Consider the following 23479-nt stretch of genomic DNA (forward strand, 5'->3'; position numbering starts at 1 on the left):
TTCGTAAGTCGCTTTGGATACCTCCAAGAAAATTGAACATTACTTCCTGTGCAGCAGACTCTTTACTAGGACCTCTAGCCATATCTAAGAGGTCACTGCTCATAGCAACAAAATCAAGTGACAATTGCAGACATTAAGGGTACAGTCTATTCACTTGACCTTTTCTGTGGATAACATTATGAAGATATATGAGTGAGGCAACGGCAATGCGAAGGTCATGGCAATTTACGTACCTCTGACGTCATGGCTTCCATCTGGGGCCTGTACTTAACCAATAACACATTCAACACATGATTCACCTTGTAGGAATAAAAATAAACATGTTAAATGTTGTTTTATGCACCAGATGATTTGGCAGTGAGATTGTGAGCAGAAGGTTTATGTAGGCCTACCTTTTAATTTTATTAGACACCAGCTAATATCCATGATCTTGCTTTCAATCAACCATGATCTGCAACCTGATTGACAAAAATGCATAAATTAGCCTATTGAGATAATTCATACTAAAATGTTAATAGGCATATCATACTACATCTTACAAGGTAATTACATCAGTTCTGATATTCAGGCCAACAGATGGACTGTGAGTGTGCTTTTAATTAACAGTTCAATAAAAGTTAAGTAACTTACATTTACACACAGCATCGCCTGTTACTTTGAGTATTTTGCTCCGCCAAATAAAATAGTTCCAGTCAAAGCCAAAGCAGAATCAACCATTGTGCGTCTCAGAGCAACGTTATTGAGCGTGAATTACTTGAATAAATTATTCAGTGACTCACTCACTCAGTCAGTTACATGCCGCCATACTGTGTAACCTACAGAAAGAACCACCACGCGAGAACACAGATAAGCGGAATGATACAAACATTAAAAAGTTTTAGCCTTTATATTGCACACTTGGAGTTATATAAACTTAAACAAAAATATTTAAATAAAAATCAAGAGCCACTCATTTACATTTATTTTACTTAGACAAAAAAATATTAATAGAATATTTTGGCAATAACATCACAACACTGAATTGCAACGCAATTGAAAAGTCAACACAAAAGGTATAATTTAGAAGACATATACAATGACCTTATTAAGGTTCACTTTACATAAAACACAATTAGAAACAGTTTTTTTATAAACACAATATATTATAATAGAATATATTATGTAAATGTATGTAGATAATACTGAGCAGTACAAGGAAGTTGACTTTTATTTTGAAAAACGCGTCACAGAAGGAAGCCATGGGGAAATGTTCACGTCACTTCAACTACCACATCACTTCATAATGTAGCTGCTACCTAGTGAAAACATATTATTTTTATTAAGTATGTATTTCGAAAATCAACGGTTTTTATTTCAGGCTTCGGCGCTGTGGGTCAGCAGCACATGAGCGATTTCAGTACCACCAAGAAGCCTTCAATTGTACGGTTATTATCGGTTTTAGCTGTCTAAACAGGCTAACACAGTAAAACAACAGATTTTGTTTCTCAATGATGAGCTCTCAAATAGATGAACAGTGAACCATCTAAGAAGTAAACGCACACAGCAGAAGCATGGATGAAAAATACAGTAGTAATGTCATCTCAGGTGGGAAGCTGGGGCGAGTTGAGGCTCCCAATGCCAGGTAAGACAAGAGTGAATGTAAATATCATGTGATACCAAGTTACTTTGATATGTATTATAGCATCGACCTGTATGTCACTGTATTTATAAGCCATGCATGGTACATCAAAGAATAAGGTGAATTTTTCATCATGTTAATGTACATAGTAAAGTTATGGCATTGCCTTGATAACGTTTACAGTACTTTTTGTAAGTACTGAGTCTATCCAAAACAGTGTACGTTTTTATGGTATAGTGGTGGTGGTAACGTGGTAATACTGTGATATTTTTGTGATATATGTACCTTAGTAATGAGAGATTATCAATTGCTTAAAAAATGACTTTGTTTGACAGGCTGTTTCAGAAACTATGCTGGTTTTACCATACTGTCATGTATTAAAAATTACTTGTTTGTAAGTCTTTCTAGCAAAATGGATGGCTTACTGAAAATACTATAGTATTCTTGGAAGTACCTTGGAGTGCCAGTTACTTTATACAGCATTGTATGATTTCAAAGTACCTTAATATTACTATGTGACACATTACTGACAGTATACCATGGAGGCCACATTATTTTATTATAAGGTATATTCATTGCCTTGCTTGTTTATTACTACATTTAGAAAATACTGTGGTAGTGTCCAGAAGAACCCATGGTATTGCAATGGGCTTTGTGGTATTTTTATTGTAGTAACATTGTAGTTTTTAGTACAACTTGTTTTTGTCAGTTTTTACTTTTCTACTATTAACTGAATGTTTTGTTTTTTATTTTCAGGCTGACCCGGTACATAGTATTACTCTATTTTACCAAGCTGCTGAAGGCTTTTGGGATATTTGAGTCATATGACCTACTCAAAGTTGTGCACATTGTACAGTTTCTCTTTATTTTGAAAATTGGGTAAGGAATGACATCACATATATTAAAGAATATAAATGTTGTGATTGTTTACATTATTGGTAACATAAATATCCCCTTTTCTGCATAGGTGTGCGGTGATACTGGTTTTCTTTCAAAAGCCATTTTCTTCTGGAAAAAATATCCCCAAGAGACAGGTAGAATGTTCTTCTTGTTCTATCTTAATTGTTAAATTCCTCAAATTTGAAGTTCTTACTGCTTAAAGGGTTAGATCAGTTAAAAGTAAATTGCTGTTATCATTTACTCACCCTCAATCCTTTCAGTCCATCCATTGAATGTCCACAAAACCCAAACTTTTACACATTAAAAAGTACAAAAAACATTATAAGAGTCCATATTAAGTAGTTGAAATGCAATGTATTACTTTTTAAATGTTTTTAAACATTTTGAAGTGTCAAAGTTGTGATTGTTTGAAAGGAAGGAACTAATCCTTTAGAGGCAATTAGACAATGTTTCCTGGTCTAATTTTGTTCGATTCATCAGTGAACGTTGTTCCAAAGAAAAAAAAAAAGCGTAGGTGTGAAATATCTTGCTCGACCTGTAATGCTTTGACCCGGATAACTCTTTAAATCTATGAAATTAAAAGGATGGAAAACAAGGAGTCCCACACATTTAATGGCTGCTACACTGCAATGCGCTCTTAGCATACATGAGAGATTAATTCTTTCTTGGCATTACAAATAAAAGTAAAAATGGCATTCTGCTGGTTCAAAATGTTATGGAATTAAATGTTGATTTGAAAATGTGATTTCACATGGATTTTGTGTTCATTTTGAACATGGAATTTCATCTGTTTAACTTCTGATTTCAGTGGATTAAAATCCTCAAGCATGCTGTCATGAGCTGTGTCATCTCCCTCTTGGGTTTCTTTGGGTTGACACTTTGTGGACCACTCAGGTATGTCTTTGGGCTAAATCTAAAATATATCAATCTAAAAACCTATACATTTAAAACATCTTTCTCCTTCTGTCTTGTTATTTGACAAGTATTTGGCCTAAACAGATGTGATTTCTTTTAGGACCCTTTTGCTGTTTGAGCACAGTGATTTGGTGGCGATCTCTCTCCTCAGCGTTCTCTTCACCAGCTCTGGAGGGGGACCCTCTAAGGTCAGAACTTTAGAGAAATCAAAATTGTATCTTAGAAGAAGCAGCTAAAAATTCACCTCTTCCCATTTACTATTTTTCAATTCCTTTTTTGTTCTATCTTATGCTTTTTTTAAGCAATTGTGAAACTGCGTATTTATAGCACTTCTCGTTTATTGCATCTTTATGATGAATCTTGTATTTGTCAGTTGTAAGTCGTTTCATATAAAAGCATCTGCTGAATGAATTAATAAATGTAAATGAGGCATGTATACCAGCTGACACATTTCCCTGTGCTTTATTTTTTTATAGACAAGGGGTGCTGCTTTCTTCATAATTGCTGTGATCTGCCTTTTGCTCTTTGATAATGATGATCTCATGGCAAAGATGGCAGAGCACCGTATCCTTTAAGGACCAGTAATGTGTTTGCTGTTATTACATCAAGGTGAAATATGTAATTTTATGACACCGTGCAGGCAAGATGTTAAAAATAATGTTTCCAGAAAATGAAAGTCTTTTCAGAGGTGGAACAAGTTATTACATTTTCGTAAGCATTTTATTATTTGGAATTACATTTACAGTTGAATTGTTCACAAAACTATTGTGAGTGTGTATTTAGCAGGGCTGTAACAATCCACTCAAGTCATAATTTGGTCTCACAATACTTTTCGAAAACAAAACCAATGATACTGCTTAGCGAAAAATACAGAATTATATACACATATGCTTTCTGTCTCTAACTAAAAACAAAACGTTTTTTTTTTTTTTTTATTAAATCATTTATTTTGTTTTAATTGACTTATTTACCATGTAAAAAAAATTTCAATCTGTCTAAACTTTAATTTTGCTATACTATACACAATACAATATAATATAAGAGAAGAGTGTCATCTTCTCTTCACAGTACATATTATTAATATACTGTTACACCCCTAGTATGTGGCAATTTTTATTTTGTGTTGTTATTTACAACTGTATAGTCCTTAACTCTGTTTCTTATAGCCGAGGGACACCATGACAGTGCTCTTACCCATGCGCTGTACACAGGAATTGCATTTTTAGGTGTGGCTGACCACAAGGTGTGTTTTTGATCACTTTTTTAAAAACCTTTAATGCTGCTCCTGAGTGTTGTGTCATTGTTTACTGCAGTGCAAACTCATTTACTCACTGATCTTGTGCTCAGATGAAGGATCAGTGAGATCATGGTGATTAACTTTCGTTTTCTGAGCAGGGTGGAGTGGTTCTTCTGGTTCTAGCTCTGTGCCTGAAGGTGGCCTTCAACACAGCATCTAGAAAATTATCAGTGGAGATTGGGGGTGCAAAACGCCTATATGCTTTATCCAATCTGGTGTCCGCTGTAGTTCTACTGCCCTGGGTCATAGTGCTATCTGCAACCACTGAGGTAAGTACCAGCAGAAGCTTTCTTTATAATGCAGGGGTGCTCGGCAAACTTCCAAACTGTGTGATATTTAGACCTGAAAAATGACATTGGGATGCAACATACAGTTGAGGTCAAAAGTTTACATCCCCATTTCAGAATCTGTAAAATGTTATTTTACCAAAATAAGAGGGATCATACAAACGCATGTTATTGCTTATTTAGTACTGACCAGAATAAGATACTTCACATAACAGATGTTTACATATAGTCCACAAGAAAAAATAATGACCCCTATCAAGTTTACATTGTGTTGTACATATAGTGAATGATCCACAGCTGTGTTTTTTTTTTGTTTGTTTTGTTTTGTTTAGTGATAGTTGTTCATGAGTCCCTTGTTTGTCCTGAACAGTTAAACTGCCTGCGGCTCTTCAGAAAAATCCCTCAGGTCCCACAATTTTTTTTTCCAGCATTTTTGTGTATTTGAACCCTTTGCAGCAATGACTATATGATTTTAAGATCCATCTTTTCACACTGAGGACAAAGGGTTCAAACGCTAACCGAAGGTCCAGAAGGAAAATGATGCATTAATAGCCTTTTTTTAACCTAAATGTTCTATATTTTTTATTTAGTACTGCCCTTCAGGGGCTACAGAAGATAGTTACATGTTTCACAGAAGACAAAATAAGTTAAATTTACCCTGATCTTCAAATTTAACCCTCTGGGGCCTGAGGGTGTTTTGGGGCCCTGGAGAAGTTTTGACATGCCCTGACATTTGTGCTTTTTTCAGTATCTTAAAAACATATTAATATCCTAAATCTAAATACATTGTATTTAGCACAAATTGGACTACAAAAATATGTAAGCAACATGAATGTACATTTTTAAGTTTTTGAGAAAACAACGTTTATGCGTGCATATTGAAAAACTAAATTTTTGAAGTCACTGAAATAAGGTCATCTAACACATACAGAATATTTGTTCTCGGGACTTTCGAGAATTGGATGTGGTAGGCTAGGTTTTTTTTCTACCAAATGATGTGAAAATCATCTAGTTCACTTGTTTTCACAAAACAGTATATAGATTTAAATTTTTGAAGACACTTTTTGTTTAGAATGGCTATATGCGAGGAGGCGTGAATCATCATGAATAATGCTGTGATTTACACCTGAGAAGACAAAGACCTGCATAATGAGCCGCATAATGAGCCATTCAGTCAGATGTTGACTGAGAGGAAACAACAGAAAGAATAAAGGAAAAATGAAAGGACAAAATAAATATATATTTAGTTTGAAGCATATTTTGAATATATTTAACTATCACACAAAATAACTTGAGATTCACTTGTGAGTGCAGTTAAACTTTTTATTAGGAACAAAAGTGATAAACAACACAGAAGTCAAGATGTCGTGGGTGCACTATCCAAATCACTCGTAGGAAACTTGAACACAGGAAAACGGGGAACAGCAGAAACTGCAAAGAAAACAAGTAGATGTGAGCAACACAATGATCTGACAAAGACAGAGCTAACATGGAGAAAACACATACACTACCAGCCAAACTTTTTTATTATTAAAAGTTTTTTTTTTTTAAGTGAGCAGTTTTTTTACATAGTAAACCTATTTTACAAAATTAGATAATTATTTTTCTTTAAAAAAGTACCTTTGACTGGTAGTGTATAGCATAGGCGTATAACAGTTAGGTGCAAATAAAAACAGTGCGAGATAAATACAGGTGTAAGGTTTGTAATGAAGTGATACAGGATAAACCATACATCTTCTACCTTTCATACAGATTACTTAAAAAGAGAATATTAGTTTTTTATTTGAATTGGTTTATGTAAAAGTAAACATTTCAAGCTTTCTACACGTATATGTATTATGTCTGTGAGGCACGTAATCACTGAGATTTAGGTTGTTTTATTTATGTGTCTGTGAAAAGATATAACAGAGACAGTGAAGGCAGAGCGCGTGCCCTGTCTGTTTTCTTATTTTCATAAAAGCGCAGTGTATACAAATAAAAATATACCCTCTACAGTTTCGAATGATGTATTGGTTGTATTTGTACGATCAAAACTGACGGAGAATTTTACATTCTTTTCGGCGTTATTACAAAAGCGTGCCTCGAACGCGCCGGCACGTTTTTCGACCAAAGTTGAAACATCCTGTCATCATGAGACATTTAGATGCAGTGAAATGAAACATACTTTATAATGTTTCACTTGCTGTAGTCAGGAAATACAGTTGGCAAAAAGTCTTAACTGGTAAAATGTGTGCACATTCTGTCACAGTAACAACTTACACATATAAAAGAAAAAAAACTTACTTGTGTAAATATCTCCTCTGCTGGTTCACGCCATGTCTCATTTAATGTTCATCTTCTGAAGTAAGTTTTATTCCTGACAGCCCGTCTTCTTCCAGAAAGGACTAACTTGAAAGAAAAGAAACTGCTTTCTCCTTTGTTTACTGTGATGTGGGCGTCTACTTTTGGCGCGGCGCCCTCACGTGGACGATTTGAATATGAAAAGATAGAATCGCTCTTGGGCGTGATCTAATTAAAACTAATGAAGCAGACAAGAGAGACTGGACATTGTGTTGGTTTCATACGGATTACTTTATCACAGAATATTTGATTTCGATAAACATTACTTCATTTGAAAGTATATATATCAAGCTTTCTCTAGATATATTGCTCATGTTTCTGTGTTGTGTATTGGCTGAGTTATAGTCTATTTTAATGACGCGTTTCTGAATGAAGATCACGGAGATCAACGCGGCAGACAGCACACCCTTTTTGTTTTCTTTATTTTGTAAAATCACAATATTTTTTTTGGTTTTGTGAGTATATACAAATAAAAGTAGACCCTTTACAGATTCGATTGATGTACTGCTTTTATCTGTACAATCAGAAATGACCGAGTAATTGAAGTTCCTTTTGGGAAACTGCCACAAAACGCGTATACGCGTGTTTGGACCCCAGGGGGTTCTCTTACGAGAGGTCTCTCGTACTGCGTAAGAAGTATCTTACGCTAGGGGAAAATCCTTTTCTGCGAGATATTGAAGCCAAAAATTATCCTTAATTTTGAAATAATGTAAAGCGCGTTGCAGCAGCATACAGGCATAGGCGAAACAGCTTGCGCGCCTATTGGCTGCTCTGCGGCAACTGCAGCAGCCTATTAGAGCGAGGCCTGACGCGACGCCAGATCCAATGGGGGCATTTCGCGCCCTTTGCGTCGCTTCGCGCCCTGTCCGTAGCTTCCCGCCTAAAAGGGCGTGGTCTAGACCTATAAATATCGCTCATAGGCAGCTATTATCTGATTTTTCATCCTTCAAGCGAAGCACACGCATCGCTGGAGCCGGATAAGAAGCCGCCGTTTGACTGCAAGCATCTCAGCGGGACGAGCCACTGAAGCTGCTGGCCACGCCGCCTTCCGTGCCTTCCTGCTGCGCTTTCCGGCGCCTATATCCTTTATAATCTACAGTGTGTGTCGCCGCTGCGATACACACTGTTTCTCTAAAAAGAGCAAAGCGTCTTTTTAAAGATGCCTTCATACGGCTCGTGCAGATGCCAATGGTGACTCTGAGGACTTGCCTTGCCTTCTTCACTGAGACTGCTCCCCCGGTGTAGCGCCGTAAAAAGCGCCGTGCCCAGCGGGCCCCGGACACATCCCCCAGCCGACAAAGCTCGCCGGTTCGCCCGCCTGCTTCATCGACCTCGTCAGCCTCTGTTCCGGACGTAAAGCGGCCGCTGTATGCCACCGCTTCCATCGACGCCGCTGACGAGGGGGGCCATGAAGGAGGAAGAGGATTTCCGTTTCCCGCCAAAGCGGGAACGCGCATGCTGCTCAGAAGAGGCGATAGCAGCCCACTTATGTCTGCCCTCCGCTGGACGGCGTGCTCCCCTCTAAAGCTTGCCGTCAGACGTCAAACCTGCTTCGCCGCGCTTTCGCCGCCGCCTAGCCGCGTCAGCGCTGCGTAACATGGTCTCTCACCGTTGCTGAGAGGCACCCGTGGTTAACGCTTTCTGACGTTTTTCTCGTCTGGCCGCCGCCCCGCCAGACGCGGCCCGCGGCCCAGGATTGAGTTGAAACCTGAGCCTCCGAAATCGTCCTAGCACAACTGGAAAAACGACGGTGTACGAGTCCCGCGGTTGCCGGACCCCCACCAAAGTTATTCGCTCGTCCAGTTCCAGGAAATGTGACTGTTCCAGTGTTTTCTGCAGCCAACAAACCGGCTCCGTCGCCCGTTTGCCTGCACACAAAAGTCGTTCCCACGGCTACACAGATAAACCCCCAATAAAGTGTATTGTCTGGTGTCCCGGCCAAGGCCGATGGTGTTTCATGTGTCGTAAGAATGCCCACTAACCAGTGCTCATCTCTACACACAAGCACAGCGCACATAAAATCGACACAGATCGATTGCGCTTCACAACCGGCCACGGCCGATGGTGTTTCACGTGTAAGAATGCCCACTAACCAGTGCTCATCTCTACACACAAGCACAGCGCATATAAAATCGACACAGATCGATTGCGCTTCACAACCGGCCACGGCCGATGGTGTTTCACGTGTAAGAATGCCCACAGGCGAACGTTGTTTGGAGTGTGTTAAATGTGCCCGCTGCCCCACAGCCACATCCACACACAGACATAATAGTTCCCGCTATCAGCGTGCCCCATGCCTCAAATATCACGAGCACGTTTTGCATGAAATCAGCGTGCATTCGCTCCATGCAAGCGAACGATGTTTGGAGTGTGTTAAATGTGACTGTTCCAGTGTTTGCTGCAGCCAACAAGCCGGTTCTGTCGCCCGCTTGCCTGCACACAAAGGTTGTTTTCACGGCTACCCAGATAAACCCCCAATAGAGTGTATTTTCTGGAGTCCCGGCCACGGCCGATGGTGTTTCACGTGTAGTCAAAATGCCCACTCCTCCAGTGCCCATTTCTACACACAAGCACAACCTGTCATACAGACCCTGCGCACATAAAATCGGCTCAGATCGATTGCGCTTCACATGTGGTAAGCGTGTCCACTTAACAGTGCCCACAGACATCACATTATGCACGTCAAAAGGTTTCTGTAAAACGAAACTAACGTGTATGCAGGCGAACGGTGTTTGCAGTGTGTTAAATGTGCCTGTTGCCACACAACCACATCCACACACAGACATAATAGTTCCCGCTATCAGCGTGCCCCACGCCCCGAATGTCACGAGCACGTCTCTGGTGCCACAGCATACCGAAACCACTCCGTTAATGAAAGAACGGAGCGCGCTTCGTATTCAGCCTCTAGCTATTCATGCAAACGCATGGGAAAAGCTTCCAGGGGTCTCGAAATGGGTGCTGGACATTATAAAAGGAGGCTATTCGCTACAGTTTCACCGACGCCCGCGCCGCTATACAGCGCGCGTCGAGACCACAATGCAGACAGAAGCAGCACACCTGCTTCGAGCCGAAGTGGCGAAACTATTGAGCAAAGGGGTCATAGAGCCCCTTTCTCAAGCTCAAAGCGAAGGGGGGCTGTGCAGCAGATATTTCCTGGTACCGAAAAAAGACGGGGGTCACAGACCCATATTAGATCTAAGGCAACTGAACAAAGCGCTGGTGAAGCGTCGGTTCAGGATGCTCACGACCAGAAAAATCCTCGCGCAAGTTCGCCAAGGAGACTGGTTCGTGTCAGTGGATCTGAAAGACGCGTATTTTCAAATACAGATAGCGTCACGTCACAGGCGATTTTTGAGATTCGCCTTCGAGGGCCAGGCATATCAGTACACAGTCCTGCCGTTCGGTTTGTCCCAGGCACCCCGTACATTTACAAAGTGCATGGACGCAGCGCTCGTTCCTCTCAGACTGAAAGGCGTGCGCATACTGAACTATTTGGACGATTGGCTGATTCTAGCGCAGTCTCGCTCAGTGCTTGTACAGCATGTTACGACCATGTTACTCGATCACCTCGAGAATTTGGGTCTCAGAGTCAATTGGGCGAAGAGCTCACTGTCCCCCAGTCAGAAAACTTCCTTCCTGGGCACAGAATTGGACTCGCTGTCAATGATAGCGCGGCTGTCACCACAGCGCGCAGCAGACATTCAGCGCACAGCGGGCTCGTTCCGCTGCGGCGCGTCTGTCTCGCTCAAAAAATTTCAGAAAATGCTGGGTCTCATGGCCTCAGCGTCATCAGTTCTGCAGCTGGGTCTGCTATGTATGCGCCCACTGCAGTTCTGGCTGAAAGCGCGCGTCCCGCGTCAAGCGTGGGCGCCCGGTCGGCTTCGTATCACGGTCAATCAGAAATGTTTCACAGCCCTGAATCCGTGGAGAGCAATCGACTGGTACCAGTTAGGTGTAAGCCTGGGGACATCCTCGAGAATAAAAGTGGTGTCTACGGACGCGTCCACCTCGGGATGGGGGGCTCTGCTCGAGGGCAGACCGTCTTTTGGCCAGTGGTCAGAACGGGAAAAGCTCCTGCATATCAACTGCCTCGAAATGCTGGCAGTACAGAACGCGCTGATGCGCTTCTGTCCCCAAATAAAAGGAAACCATGTATTAGTCCGCTCGGACAACATGTCAGTGGTTTCCTATATAAATCGCCAGGGCGGTCTCAGGTCCAAAAACCTATACAGACTTGCAGAACGCTTCCTGGTATGGGCTCAGCGCAACCTGCGCTCGCTGAAAGCAGCGCATGTGCCGGGGCTTCTAAACATAGGGCCAGACAGACTGTCCAGGAACAATGTTCCAGCAGGCGAATGGTCTCTACACCCACAGACAGTACAACTACTGTGGAAAAAATTTGGCAGAGCGGAAGTAGACCTGTTTGCGTCTCCGAACAACGCTCACTGTCTGGAATTTTACTCAAAAAGCAGAGACGCGCTGGCCCACGAATGGCCCCGCCGTCATCTCTATGCTTTTCCCCCCGTCTCTCTCCTACCTCAGGTGATAGAGAGGGTCAGGGAAAAGGATGTTCAATACTGCTGATAGCGCCGTTTTGGGAAAACCAGCCCTGGTTCCCAGCGCTGATGCAGCTGACGAGCACTGTCCCGTGGCCGATACCAGTGAGGAGAGACCTTCTCTCTCAGGCCAGCGGCTCGATTTGGCATCCTCACCCAGAGCTGTGGTCCCTTCATGTCTGGGCCACCAGCGAATATATGATGAACTCCCTAAAGGAGTATTAAACACGATCACGCAGGCTAGAGCCCCGTCTACGAGACGGCTCTATTCCTCAAAATGGTCAGTGTTTTCGGGCTGGTGCGCAGCTCGCGGCTCGTCACCCACTAACTGTGGTGTGATGGAGGTGCTTTCCTTTCTACAAGAGCTGGTGGACAAGGGCAGAACCCCGTCCACGCTCAAAGTCTATGTGGCGGCCATAACAGCGTTCTCGAGCACAACGCTAGGTCAGTCAATAGGAAGGAACGATTTAGTTATTCGCTTCCTGAGGGGAGCTATAAGACTAAATCCCCCCAGACCTCCCACAGTCCCCGTATGGGACCTTTCTGTGGTACTAGAGGCCATGAAAGATGGACCATTCGAGCCTCTGCAGACGATTGATTTGAAATACCTGTCTCTTAAGACCGTGTTTCTGCTGGCTCTCGCTTCAGTGAAGCGCATAGGGGATTTGCACGCACTCTCTGTGAGCGCGACGTGCATGGAATTTGGACCTAATGACTCTAAAGTCATACTCAAACCCAAACATGGTTACGTTCCAAAATCACTCAACACACCGTTTAGGGCACAGGTCATCGCGCTGTCAGCCCTACCCGTCAATGATGAGGAAACGGACGCGAGCCTCCTATGCCCAGTCAGGGCATTACGAGCTTACGTGTCTCGCTCGTCTGCTTTTAGACAGACAGAGCAGCTTTTTGTTTCGTTTTACGGGCGTCCCAAGGGACTGGCCGCGTCAAAACAGAGCTTATCCAGATGGATAGTTGATGCTATTGCGTTGGCATATGCTTCCAAGGGCATGCAGTGCCCGCTAGGTGTCAGAGCACATTCCACGAGGGGCGTGGCCTCATCGTGGGCGTGGTCGAGTGGGATTGCCTTGCAAGATATTTGTACGGCGGCGGGCTGGGCCTCTCCGTCTACATTTATAAGGTTTTACAACCTGGAGCTTCCCGCCTTACAGGCCAGATTGTTGTCAGTCTAGATGTTCAGTGTTGTCTGACCTGATGTTATCAGCTCGGAATGCTGCGTCTACTGAGCACAGCTCTAGGGTCGACAGTGAAAGTGATAGCACAAGATGTGTCTGGGCAAACTGTGTGAAGACCCTTATTCTTACGTCAGCTCAGGCCGTAACCCCGCCCTGTATGTACGTTTACTTAGCGTCTGAGTGACGCTGCACTATGTGGAAGAGTGCGGCGTTGCCCCTCCCTCTTCCCCGGACTCCCTGTGAGTTCTATAGGTGATTATGAACTGTATGAACCCCGGGCTTTCGCCCTTGGGTCTTTGGTGTCAGATCTCAGCATGCACGGCGTTTTACACTGGGTCCCCTAGCGTAAGATACTTCTTACGCAGTACGAGAGACCTCTCGTAAGAGAACGTACTCGGTTACTGACGTAACCTCGGTTCTCTCTAGAGAGGGAACGAGTACTGCGTATCTTGCCGTGCATGCGCACGCTCTGGTTGCTTTGATGATGAAAAACCAGATAATAGCTGCCTATGAGCGATATTTATAGGTCTAGACCACGCCCTTTTAGGCGGGAAGCTACGAAAAGGGCGCGAAGCGACGCAAAGGGCGCGAAATGCCCCCATTGGATCTGGCATCGCGTCAGGCCTCGCTCTAATAGGCTGCTGCAGTTGCCGCAGAGCAGCCAATAGGCGCGCAAGCTGTTTCGCCTATGCCTGTATGCTGCTGCAACGCGCTTTACATTATTTCAAAATTAAGGATAATTTTTGGCTTCAATATCTCGCAGAAAAGGATTTTCCCCTAGCGTAAGATACTTCTTACGCAGTACTCGTTCCCTCTCTAGAGAGAACCGAGGTTACGTCAGTAACCGAGTACGTTTTCACCCCCAGCTCTTAATGCATCGTGTTTCCTTCTGAAGCATAATTGAGCGTTTGAACCTTCTGTAATAGTTGCTTAAAAGTCCCTCAGTTGTCCTCAGTGTGAAAAGATGGATCTCAAAATCATACAGTCATTGTTGGAAAGGGTTCAAATACACAAAAATGCTGGGAAAAAAAAGCTTAGTGGGACCTGAAGGATTTCTCTGAAGAACAGCAGGCAGTTTAACTGTTCAGGACAAACAAGGGACTCATGAACAACTATCACTAAACAAAAAATAGAGCTGTGAATCATTCAGGTAACAACACAGTATTAAGAATCATGGGGATGTAAACTTTTGAACGGGGTCATTTTTATAAATTCAACTATTATTTTCTCTTGAGGACTATATGTAAACATCTTTTATGTGAAATATCTTATTCAGGTAAGTACTAAATTAACAATATGTATGATCCCACGTATTTTAGTAAAATAATTAACATTGTACAGTTTTTGAAAGGGATTTTTTTTTCTTCTGTTTACCGCATGAGAGACTGCAGTCTTTAAGTGCGTTTATTTGTTATTTTACGTTTTAAGTTTATTTAAACAACATTATGTTTTATAGATATTTAGATATTTTAGATGACCTCAAAACTACATGGACTAAAAGCCAATTCAATTCTGATTTCAACGGGAATCAATTAGTTGAGAGTGTAAAATTATTAAATACATTTTGAATGATACAGACATTTCTGTATATTCTTGACCTTTTTAAAATTTAAAATCCTCAGAGTAAGGTGGAATCCTGGTCTGGCCTCATCTTGCCATTCGCCATGATCATCTTCTCTGTGATGATACTGGACTTTTACGTGGAGTCCATCTGCACGTCAAAGCTGGAAACCTCACGCTGCGCTCAGTATGGCTCCATTTTCCTGTTCCTCAGTGGCCTGCTGCTGGCAAACTTCTGGACCCACCCGCTAACTGACCAGCTCAGAGCCATAAGTAAGCCAGGCCAGCAGAGTAGCACTGAACATGTGCTATCTGGTGGAGTGCTCGTCAGCGCCTGCTTTTTCATCATGGGTAAGTTAATATCTCTAAAAGAAGATTTAATGTAAATAATGTTTTTAAAATAGTTATATTTTCTCCCATCATAGGACTAATATCAGTTTGTGGTAAAAAATAATAAAATAAATTAGGTAAAAATTCTTATAATAGTGTTAAATGTTAAACCATCTACATTTACTGTATTTAAACAGTACATTTGACTTTTTCCTAACTGAGTGAAACATTTGATGTTTTCAGCTGATAGCATTCTGTCAGCCCCAACTTCAAAGGGTCAGAAGGGAACATTGGTGGGTTATTCCCCTGAAGGAACTCCTCTTTACAACTTCATGGGAGATGCGCTTCAGCACACGTCTCAGTCTCTGCCTCGCTTCATCAAAGACTCGCTCAAACAGATCCTGGAGGAATATGATTCACGACAGATCTTCTACTTTCTATGTCTCAACCTGGTATGTTAGCTCATGGTTTTATTCAATTTTTAGTGTGTAATTATTGTCATATTACAGGAAATGATTGTATGTAGTTTAAATGTTCTAGATTATAGTCTACAGACCATTGTGGCATTGAAATGAAATTTTAACCCCTCCTTTCCTTGAAATTTGAAACCCCATGAGCTTCTACTTAAAGGGATAGTTCTCCAAAAAAGGAAAATTTGATGTTTATCTGCTTACAGCCAGGGCATCCAAGATGTCGGTGACTTTGTTTCTTCAGTAGAACACAAACAAAGATTTTTAACTCAAACCGTTGCAGTCTGTCAGTCATATAATGGCAGTCAATGGGCACAAAATCTTTGAGAGTAAAAAAAAAAAACATACACAGACAAAACCAAATTAAACCCAGTGGCTCGTGACGATACATTGAGGTGATAAGACACAAAACAATCAGTCTGTGCAAGAAACTGAACAGTGTTTATATCATTTACCACTGATCCACCGCAACGTTCAACTGTCCTAAGCACGTTCACAACAGCCAGCACGTGACGGGTCAACGTGATCTGCCATAGTAGATGCACGTGTAGAAACGATCTGTCGCGCGTATACGTCACTCATTGTTTACACAGTGCGTAGCGGCTACTCAAAATGGTAATGTGCTTATCCTGATTCTGGCAACCGATTAAAAACTAAAAGATTACGTTTCCTTGTGCAAACTCATCCAGGAGTGTTGACGTTTCACCGACTACATTGCTAGAGCACGTTGTCACGTCACACGTCACTTTCCTAGATTTTAATCAATTACCTACTTCAACAGTATATTTAGGGCCCGAGCCCAGAATGGGCGAAGGCCCTATTGTTCTTCTAAGGATTCTTATTTTTTATTTATTTTTTTTTTTTCAACCTTCCGGGCACTTTTGGGGGCCTTAACATGCTCAAAAACTCTTGAAAATTTGCACACACATTGGAATCTGCGGCCATCAGGACGCCACAGAGGCTGGGACCTGGGCGTGGTTCAGAGCCTCTACAGCGCCCCCTGGAACACAGTCAGAAAACTTGATGTATTGCGCACACATACTTACATGTATTAATATGAAACTCGGTACACATATAGATCTCACTGAGCCAAAGTTATGAGTCAAAGTTATAGCGCCACCAACTGGCAGCAGAAAGCGTGACGTTTTCGAAATGCTTTAAACTCAGCCTCTTTATTTTACTCAATTTGCTTCAAACTTCATCACAATAATGTCAAAACACAGCCGATGAGAATCTGTGAAGGGCTTTATCGATAACTTTTATCATGTTACCATGGCAACGTGTCAAACTTTAACTTTAGTTTTTTGTTTTTGAGCCACTTAAAATGCGTAGAATTTCATGAAACTCAATACACACATCTGTATTAATGACAGTTAAACACTGATAAAAGCCCATAAATGGGCGTGGAGCAGGCACTCCATAGCGCCACCTTTTGACAAAAGTTGGGGGGTTAGTTTGTCCTACAGTCACCAAACTCGGTACATATATTGGACTCATCAAGCCAGACAACTTTCTAATTTACACCCATTAGCTACGACCAACAGGAAGTTGGCTATTTTTATTTAAATGTGGATTTTTGGAAAAATCAGACTGTGAAATTTGAAATACTCCTCCTAGGCCTTTCCACTGATGGCCACCAAACTCGGTCAGCATGATCTCAAGACATTCGGGATGCAAAATTGCCAGGGGATTTTGATTTTTGGCCATGGCGGGGCGACAAATTATGGCGAGAAATGAGAAACAGGAAGTGTCTAATAACTTTGACACACTTTGCCTGATTTTGACCAAACTTCAGCAGTTTGTTTGTCATCTGATGCCGATCACAGAGATGTGACTTTTATGAGTCAAAGTTATAGTGCCACCAACTGGCAGCAGGAAGTGTGTTGTTCGCAAAACGCTTTTAAATCAGCCTCTTAATTTTACTCAATTTGTTTCAAACTTCATCAGAATAATATCAAAACACAGCCGATGAGAATCTGTATGATAATGATAGTAAAACACTGGTAACAGCTCATAAATGGGCGTGGAGGAGGCACTCTATAACGCCACCTTTTGACAAAAGTTGGAGGGTTAGTTGTAGCTACAGACATCAAACTCAGTTGGTATATTGGTCTCATCAAGCCGGACAACTTTCTAATTTACACCCATTAGCTACGACCAACAGGAAGTCGGCTATTTTGATTTGAATGTGAATTTTTGGAAAAATATAGCTGTGACTCATATCACTCATAGCAGAATCAGACAGTTCACACCAAACTTTGCCAACATGATGCCAAGATACTAAAGATGCTAAATTGTGAACGGCTTTGGGATATCTTGAACGGTATTGATGTGGCGATTTATGAAAGTAACAGTAAAAAAGATGAAGAGTTACTTCCATATATCTTTAAATTGCATTATTCTAACTTATCAAAACTTTTTACATATAAAGAACAAGAAATTCTTAGGAAATACGTGTAGTTTCAAAATGTTATGCTCAGAGGCCCCAAAAACATTAAAAGTGGCATATATGTTTGTCAGATTAAAGCTCTAATACCAGGGATGAACACTAGAGGTCCTCATAAGATAAGGAATCGTTTGACCTGTAACGCTATTTAGCTCATTCTCAGTGTATAAGAATGACAATAATGCATAGAATCAGTTGATATGTACTGTACTGTCAGTGTACTTTTACATAATTATTTTGTATAAATGCTTAAAGAGCATTAAAATCTTTTTTTAATCTTTAAAGGAAAAATTATATGATTTATATACATATATACACTCTCACTGATAGGATAAAAAACTTATAAGTATGACACTATACTGCTCAGTTCACTTAATTAGAATCAGAAACAAATACATCAACTAAGTTAATATGTATTTATTTTAATATATTTGTTTATAATTATTTCACAGATGCTTATAGATCATTAAAATAATATTTAAAAATGGTTGTAGATCATAAAACATGTTGGTAACTATTTAAAATAGGATCTCTTTTGTTAACATTAGTTAATGCATTAACAAACATGAACAAACAATAAACAATATATTTTCACTCGATTTTCTTCAAACTTCATCAGAATAATGTCAAAACACGGCCGATGAGAATCTGTAAAGGTGTCCCTAATGCATCAAATACTATTGCCATGGCACATTTAAAAAACATACATTAAAATATTTGTTTTCTGTGTTTTTGAGGTAGATAACATGCTTAGAATTTCATTTTCCATTTTCAGTAATTTTATATCTTTAAAGTGCAGCATCCAAACTCTTTAAAACTTGTTTCATACAGAGAACTAGTCATTCTAAGGAAAGTTCATTTTCACAGATATACAAAACTCTCTGAATAAAAGAAAATTTAAAAACTATCAGACATCTTTTTTCACTCTGCCTTTATTTGTGTGTGTGTGTGTGTGTGTGTGTGTGTGTGTGTGTGTGTGTGTGTGTGTGTGTGTGTGTGTGTGTGTGTGTGTGTGTGTTAGAGTGAGTGCAGGGAGAGGGGGAGACAGAGAGACAGAGAGAGAGAGAGAGAGAGAGAGAAGGAGGGAGAGGGGAGGGTGGTTTAAAGGTTACTGTGAATGCATGTGCCCACTGGCCACCGTTTTCCTGATAATACCTGGATGGCAACTGCGCAGATGGCGAGGACCCGTTCATCGCTGCTTGCAGCTTTAATAACAATTATGTTTATCTTGGTTTAGGCCTTCACATTTGTGGAGCTCTTCTACGGTGTGTGGACCAATAGTTTGGGGCTGATTTCTGATGGCTTCCACATGCTGTTTGACTGCTCGGCTTTGGTTCTGGGCTTATTTGCTGCCCTCATGACCAGATGGAAAGCAACCAGGATATATTCCTATGGGTAAGAATGTGCCAATTTAAAGAAAAATTTCCATATTAGCACTTACTTGTTATACATTTGTAAACAATAATAATACCATAGACTTTTGACAAATTGCTCTGTGAAATTTCGCAGACAGAATCCAGTCATTCAAATAGGAATCTACAATTTACAAATTTCACTCATTTTCAAGTCAGTCACCCTGACCAACAGAAAGCTGCTTGGTTTGAAAGTAAATGGTTACAGAGAAAAAATGAATGACTGGGGAGTACACACTGTCAGACTTTCAAGTTGTTCCAAACTGAAACTTACACCTCGTTGTTAGAAGACGTGACAACAATTTTAAATTGGCTCAAAATGTCAAACAGCTTTGTTAACCACTGACTAGATGGAATCTAGACTACCTGATATTCTGTGAGATCTGTGCAAAATCATCACTTCTGAAAATGTAATTGTTCTTTACAATGAATGTATCAAACTGGTTCACATAACGGTTGGAATGATTCATTAACACATCAGAGATGGATCAGAGATGGGCACTCAAGTTAGTGACATGGACTCGAGTCGTATTTTTATAGACTTCAGACTTGACCTGAAATGACTCCAGACTTGATTCGAGGACTCGTGAATATTTTTAAAGCAACTTGAGTCTTTTATCCTTAAATAGTTATATAACTGATATTCAAAAGGGGATATGTATATGTGTGTGTGTGTGTGTGTGTGTGTGTGTGTGTGTGTGTGTGTGTGTGTGTGTGTGTGTGTGTGTGTGTGTGTGTGTGTGTGTGTGTATTTTTATCTAAAGCCAAACACGCATAATTCGAGCCCATTCAGCTCTGTTACTTAAAACATAAGTAACAGGCTGAATGTACATTAAACTTACATCTTAACACCTCTTTTTTTTAAAAATGGAGGATTTCAATACATGAGGATTCTGAATGGGATTTTTTTTAGCGAGCCATTAAATGACTTGAGATTCGACTTGGACTTGTGACCAAAGACTCAAGATTTGACTCAGACTCCAGCGACAAAGACTTCAGACTTGACTTGGACTCCAGGTTAAAGACTTCAGACTTGACTCGGACTCCAAGTTAAAGACTTGTGAACATCTCTGGTCTAATTCAGAAATTATTTTTGAAAATGATCCACTAATCATGACTGATGGAAAAGCCATGGAAACTCATTGGGTCAGGAACCCTTATTGCTGAACATAATGCAGTTGTGTTCTGTCCTGTTAATAAAATATGACTTGTCTCATTTCAGGTACGGTCGTGTGGAGATCCTCTCTGGGTTTATCAATGGCTTGTTTCTCATGGTCATAGCTTTTTTTGTGTTTGTGGAGTCAGTCACCAGACTCATCGATCCACCAAACATCAACACAGACATGTTAACGGTATGTACAGCTAACCAAGACATTGTTGTCAGGATTGACAAAGATATTGCTAAGTTGTTGTCCGTATATGGGTTTTGCTCTAAGTTGAACAAACAAATATAACATAAAGTCATGTGAATGCTGTCACCCCATGCTTATGCGTGTCCTCAATCCATTTGTTCCTTAAAGCCGGTGTCAGTTGGTGGACTCCTCGTTAATCTGGTGGGCATCTGTGCATTCAGTCATGCACATTCTCATGGGGCCTCCAAAGGTAGCTGCTCTGGGCATGACCACGGCCACTCGCACCACGGGCACGGACATGGAAGTGCAGAACACAGCCATGGAGGACATGGGCATAGTCATGGGGGACACGGTCACTCTCACAGCCACGGGCATTCCCACGGGTCTTCTGGAGGGGGAATGAATGCTAATATGCGAGGTGGGTCTGTTTTGAGTCTGTGTACGACTTTATTGCATACATGATAAGGTTAGTCTATAATCATTTATCAATTCTGATGATTGTCTGACTTTTGAGAATGACGTTTCCCGTTTTCTATTTGCAGGAGTGTTTCTGCATGTGCTTGCTGACACGCTGGGCAGTGTCGGTGTGATTATATCCACTATTCTCATCAGACAGTTTGGATGGCTGATCGCAGATCCCATTTGTTCGCTCTTTATTGCCACACTGATTTTTCTCAGTGTCATTCCTTTAATAAAGGACGCCTGTGAGGTTCTTCTCCTGAGAATGCCACCTCAGCAGGAAAAGGAGCTTAACTTTGCACTTGAAAAGGTTTGAATGAAAAGAAAATACACCACCTGTCAAAATTCTGGAATAATTAAGTGAAAATACTGTAAAAACAGTATTGTTGTAAAATACATTTCATACATTGTAAGATACAGTTTTCGATTTTAATATATATAAACATCATTTATTTCTGCGATGGCAAAGCTTAATTTTCAGAATGCTGAAAAACTACATAATCCAATCAATTATTATTGGTGCGCAATTATTAATACTGTTTCTTATCATTTTTGGAAATTTTTTGCTGCTTAATATTTTTGTGGATACCATGATAAATGTGTATTCAGGATTCTTCTTGTTTTTCCCAAAGTAGTTCAAAAGAACAGCATTACTAACCACAAATTTTAAGTGGTACTAGTGTATCATGGTTTTCACAAAAATGTTAAACAACTAATGAGTTGGAATGATTTCTCAAGCCTTATGTGATATTGGAAAGTTTCGCAAAAATAAAACAAAAACATTATTTTAAATTGTAATAATATTTCACAATTTTTCTACTGTATTTTGATAAAATAAATTAGCCTTAGTGAGCATACGAGACAAAAAAAATTGTGATTATTCCACATTTTTTACCAGTAATGCATCTTAAAATTTTGAATTATCAAATTGAATGCTTTACATTACATATTATTTAATGATTGCTTGTTTGTCACAGATTCAGAAAATTGAAGGTGTTTTATCATACCGTGATCCACACTTCTGGAGACATTCCGCTAGTGTCATTGCTGGAACCATCCATCTCCAACTCATGTCTGATGTAGTGGAACAGCGAGTTATTCAACAGGTACTTGTTTACAAATTGACAGCATTTTGTTTGAGCTTGTATTACCATTTTACCAAAGGCTTAGACATTTAATTAGATGTGATTTTTCTCTTTATTTTTATTTATTTATTGCTTAAAATTAATGACTTCATTTGATTTTATTTATTTAATTAATTAATTTTGGTTGTTTCTAATATTTTGTCTTGTTTTTTTATTGTTGTGGACAAACATAACTGTGTAACTAACTGACCAATTTGTGTTGTTTCAACTGAAATTGTTCTCAGGTGTCTGCTGTGTTGAAAGATGCCGGTGTTAATAATCTGAGTATTCAGTTGGAAAAAGAAGCCTACTTCCAGCACATGTCTGGCCTAAGCACTGGATTCCATGAAGTTCTGACCATGACACAACAGATGGAGTCCATGAAATATTATAAAGATGGCACATGTATCATGTAAACTGCTGTTTTAACACATAAATATTAAGAAATAAAGGGATTTAAGCTGTAATTTTACTCTCCTCCTTCCTTCCTTTTTTTTTTTTTTTTTTATAAAAAATGAATTTATTTTATAATGTCTACGACAGACTGTCTTGTTCCTAACTGTTATAAACACAATAAAATATGCTATTATATACCACAAATTTGCTTTTTCTTTTTTTTGAATAAAATCTTTTTGTGTTAAAATATTTTAGATTGCATTCTTGTCACATTCCAGTCATTTCTGTTGACAGTCACTTATTTTTTGCACGTATACTGCTGTTTAAAAAATTGGGATCAGTAAGATTTTTGATGTTTTAAAATAAGTCTCTTATGCTCACCAAGTCTCTTATTGGCAGCATATCAAAAATAGAGAAAAAAATTTAATATTGTGAATTAAAATTTTACAATTTAAATAATTGTTTTCTATTTTAATATACTTTAAAATGTAATTTATTCCTGTGATGCAAAGCTGAATTTTCAGTAGTCACTTCTCCAGTCTTCAGTGTCACATGATCCTTCAGAAATTTCTGATATACTGATTAATCAATGTTGGAAACTGTATTTTCTTAATATTTTTTGTAACTTGTGATACTTTTATCAGGATTCTTTGATAATTAGAAAGTGAAAAAGAACAACATGTATTCAAAATAGAAATGTAACAAATTACAACAGCTTTTTCTTTCAGAAAAAGAAATCGAAAATGTACAGACCCCAAACTTTAGAATGGTATTGTACGTTGTTACAAAAGTTTTTTTATTTAAAGATTTCAAATAAATGC

General features: G+C 40.0%; 1 protein-coding gene across 1 annotated transcript; it reads left to right on the plus strand.

Moving 5' to 3' along the window:
* The first annotated feature begins 1236 nt into the window (after positions 1–1236).
* slc30a5 (solute carrier family 30 member 5) lies at positions 1237–22729 on the plus strand. Its single transcript, XM_073839390.1, has 16 exons — positions 1237–1621; positions 2375–2497; positions 2586–2652; positions 3327–3412; positions 3534–3621; positions 3910–3997; positions 4600–4676; positions 4829–4999; positions 14732–15020; positions 15243–15451; positions 19153–19310; positions 20550–20679; positions 20848–21097; positions 21222–21448; positions 22116–22244; positions 22508–22729. The coding sequence occupies exons 1-16, from the start codon at positions 1551–1553 to the stop codon at positions 22676–22678; spliced, it is 2334 nt and encodes a 777-aa protein (XP_073695491.1). The 5' UTR covers positions 1237–1550; the 3' UTR covers positions 22679–22729.
* Positions 22730–23479: the final 750 nt, after the last annotated feature.

The sequence above is a fragment of the Garra rufa genome, chromosome 5 (genome assembly GCF_049309525.1).
Source record: "Garra rufa chromosome 5, GarRuf1.0, whole genome shotgun sequence".
NCBI lineage: Eukaryota > Metazoa > Chordata > Actinopteri > Cypriniformes > Cyprinidae > Garra > Garra rufa.

Coding starts and splice junctions, on each gene's coding strand:
- slc30a5 (XM_073839390.1), top strand. CDS start 1,551: ATGGATGAAAAATACAGTAGTAATGTCATCTCAGGTGGGAAGCTGGGG. Junction 21,098..21,221: donor AATGAATGCTAATATGCGAG/GTGGGTCTGTTT, acceptor TTCTATTTGCAG/GAGTGTTTCTGCATGTGCTT. Junction 21,449..22,115: donor TTAACTTTGCACTTGAAAAG/GTTTGAATGAAA, acceptor TGTTTGTCACAG/ATTCAGAAAATTGAAGGTGT.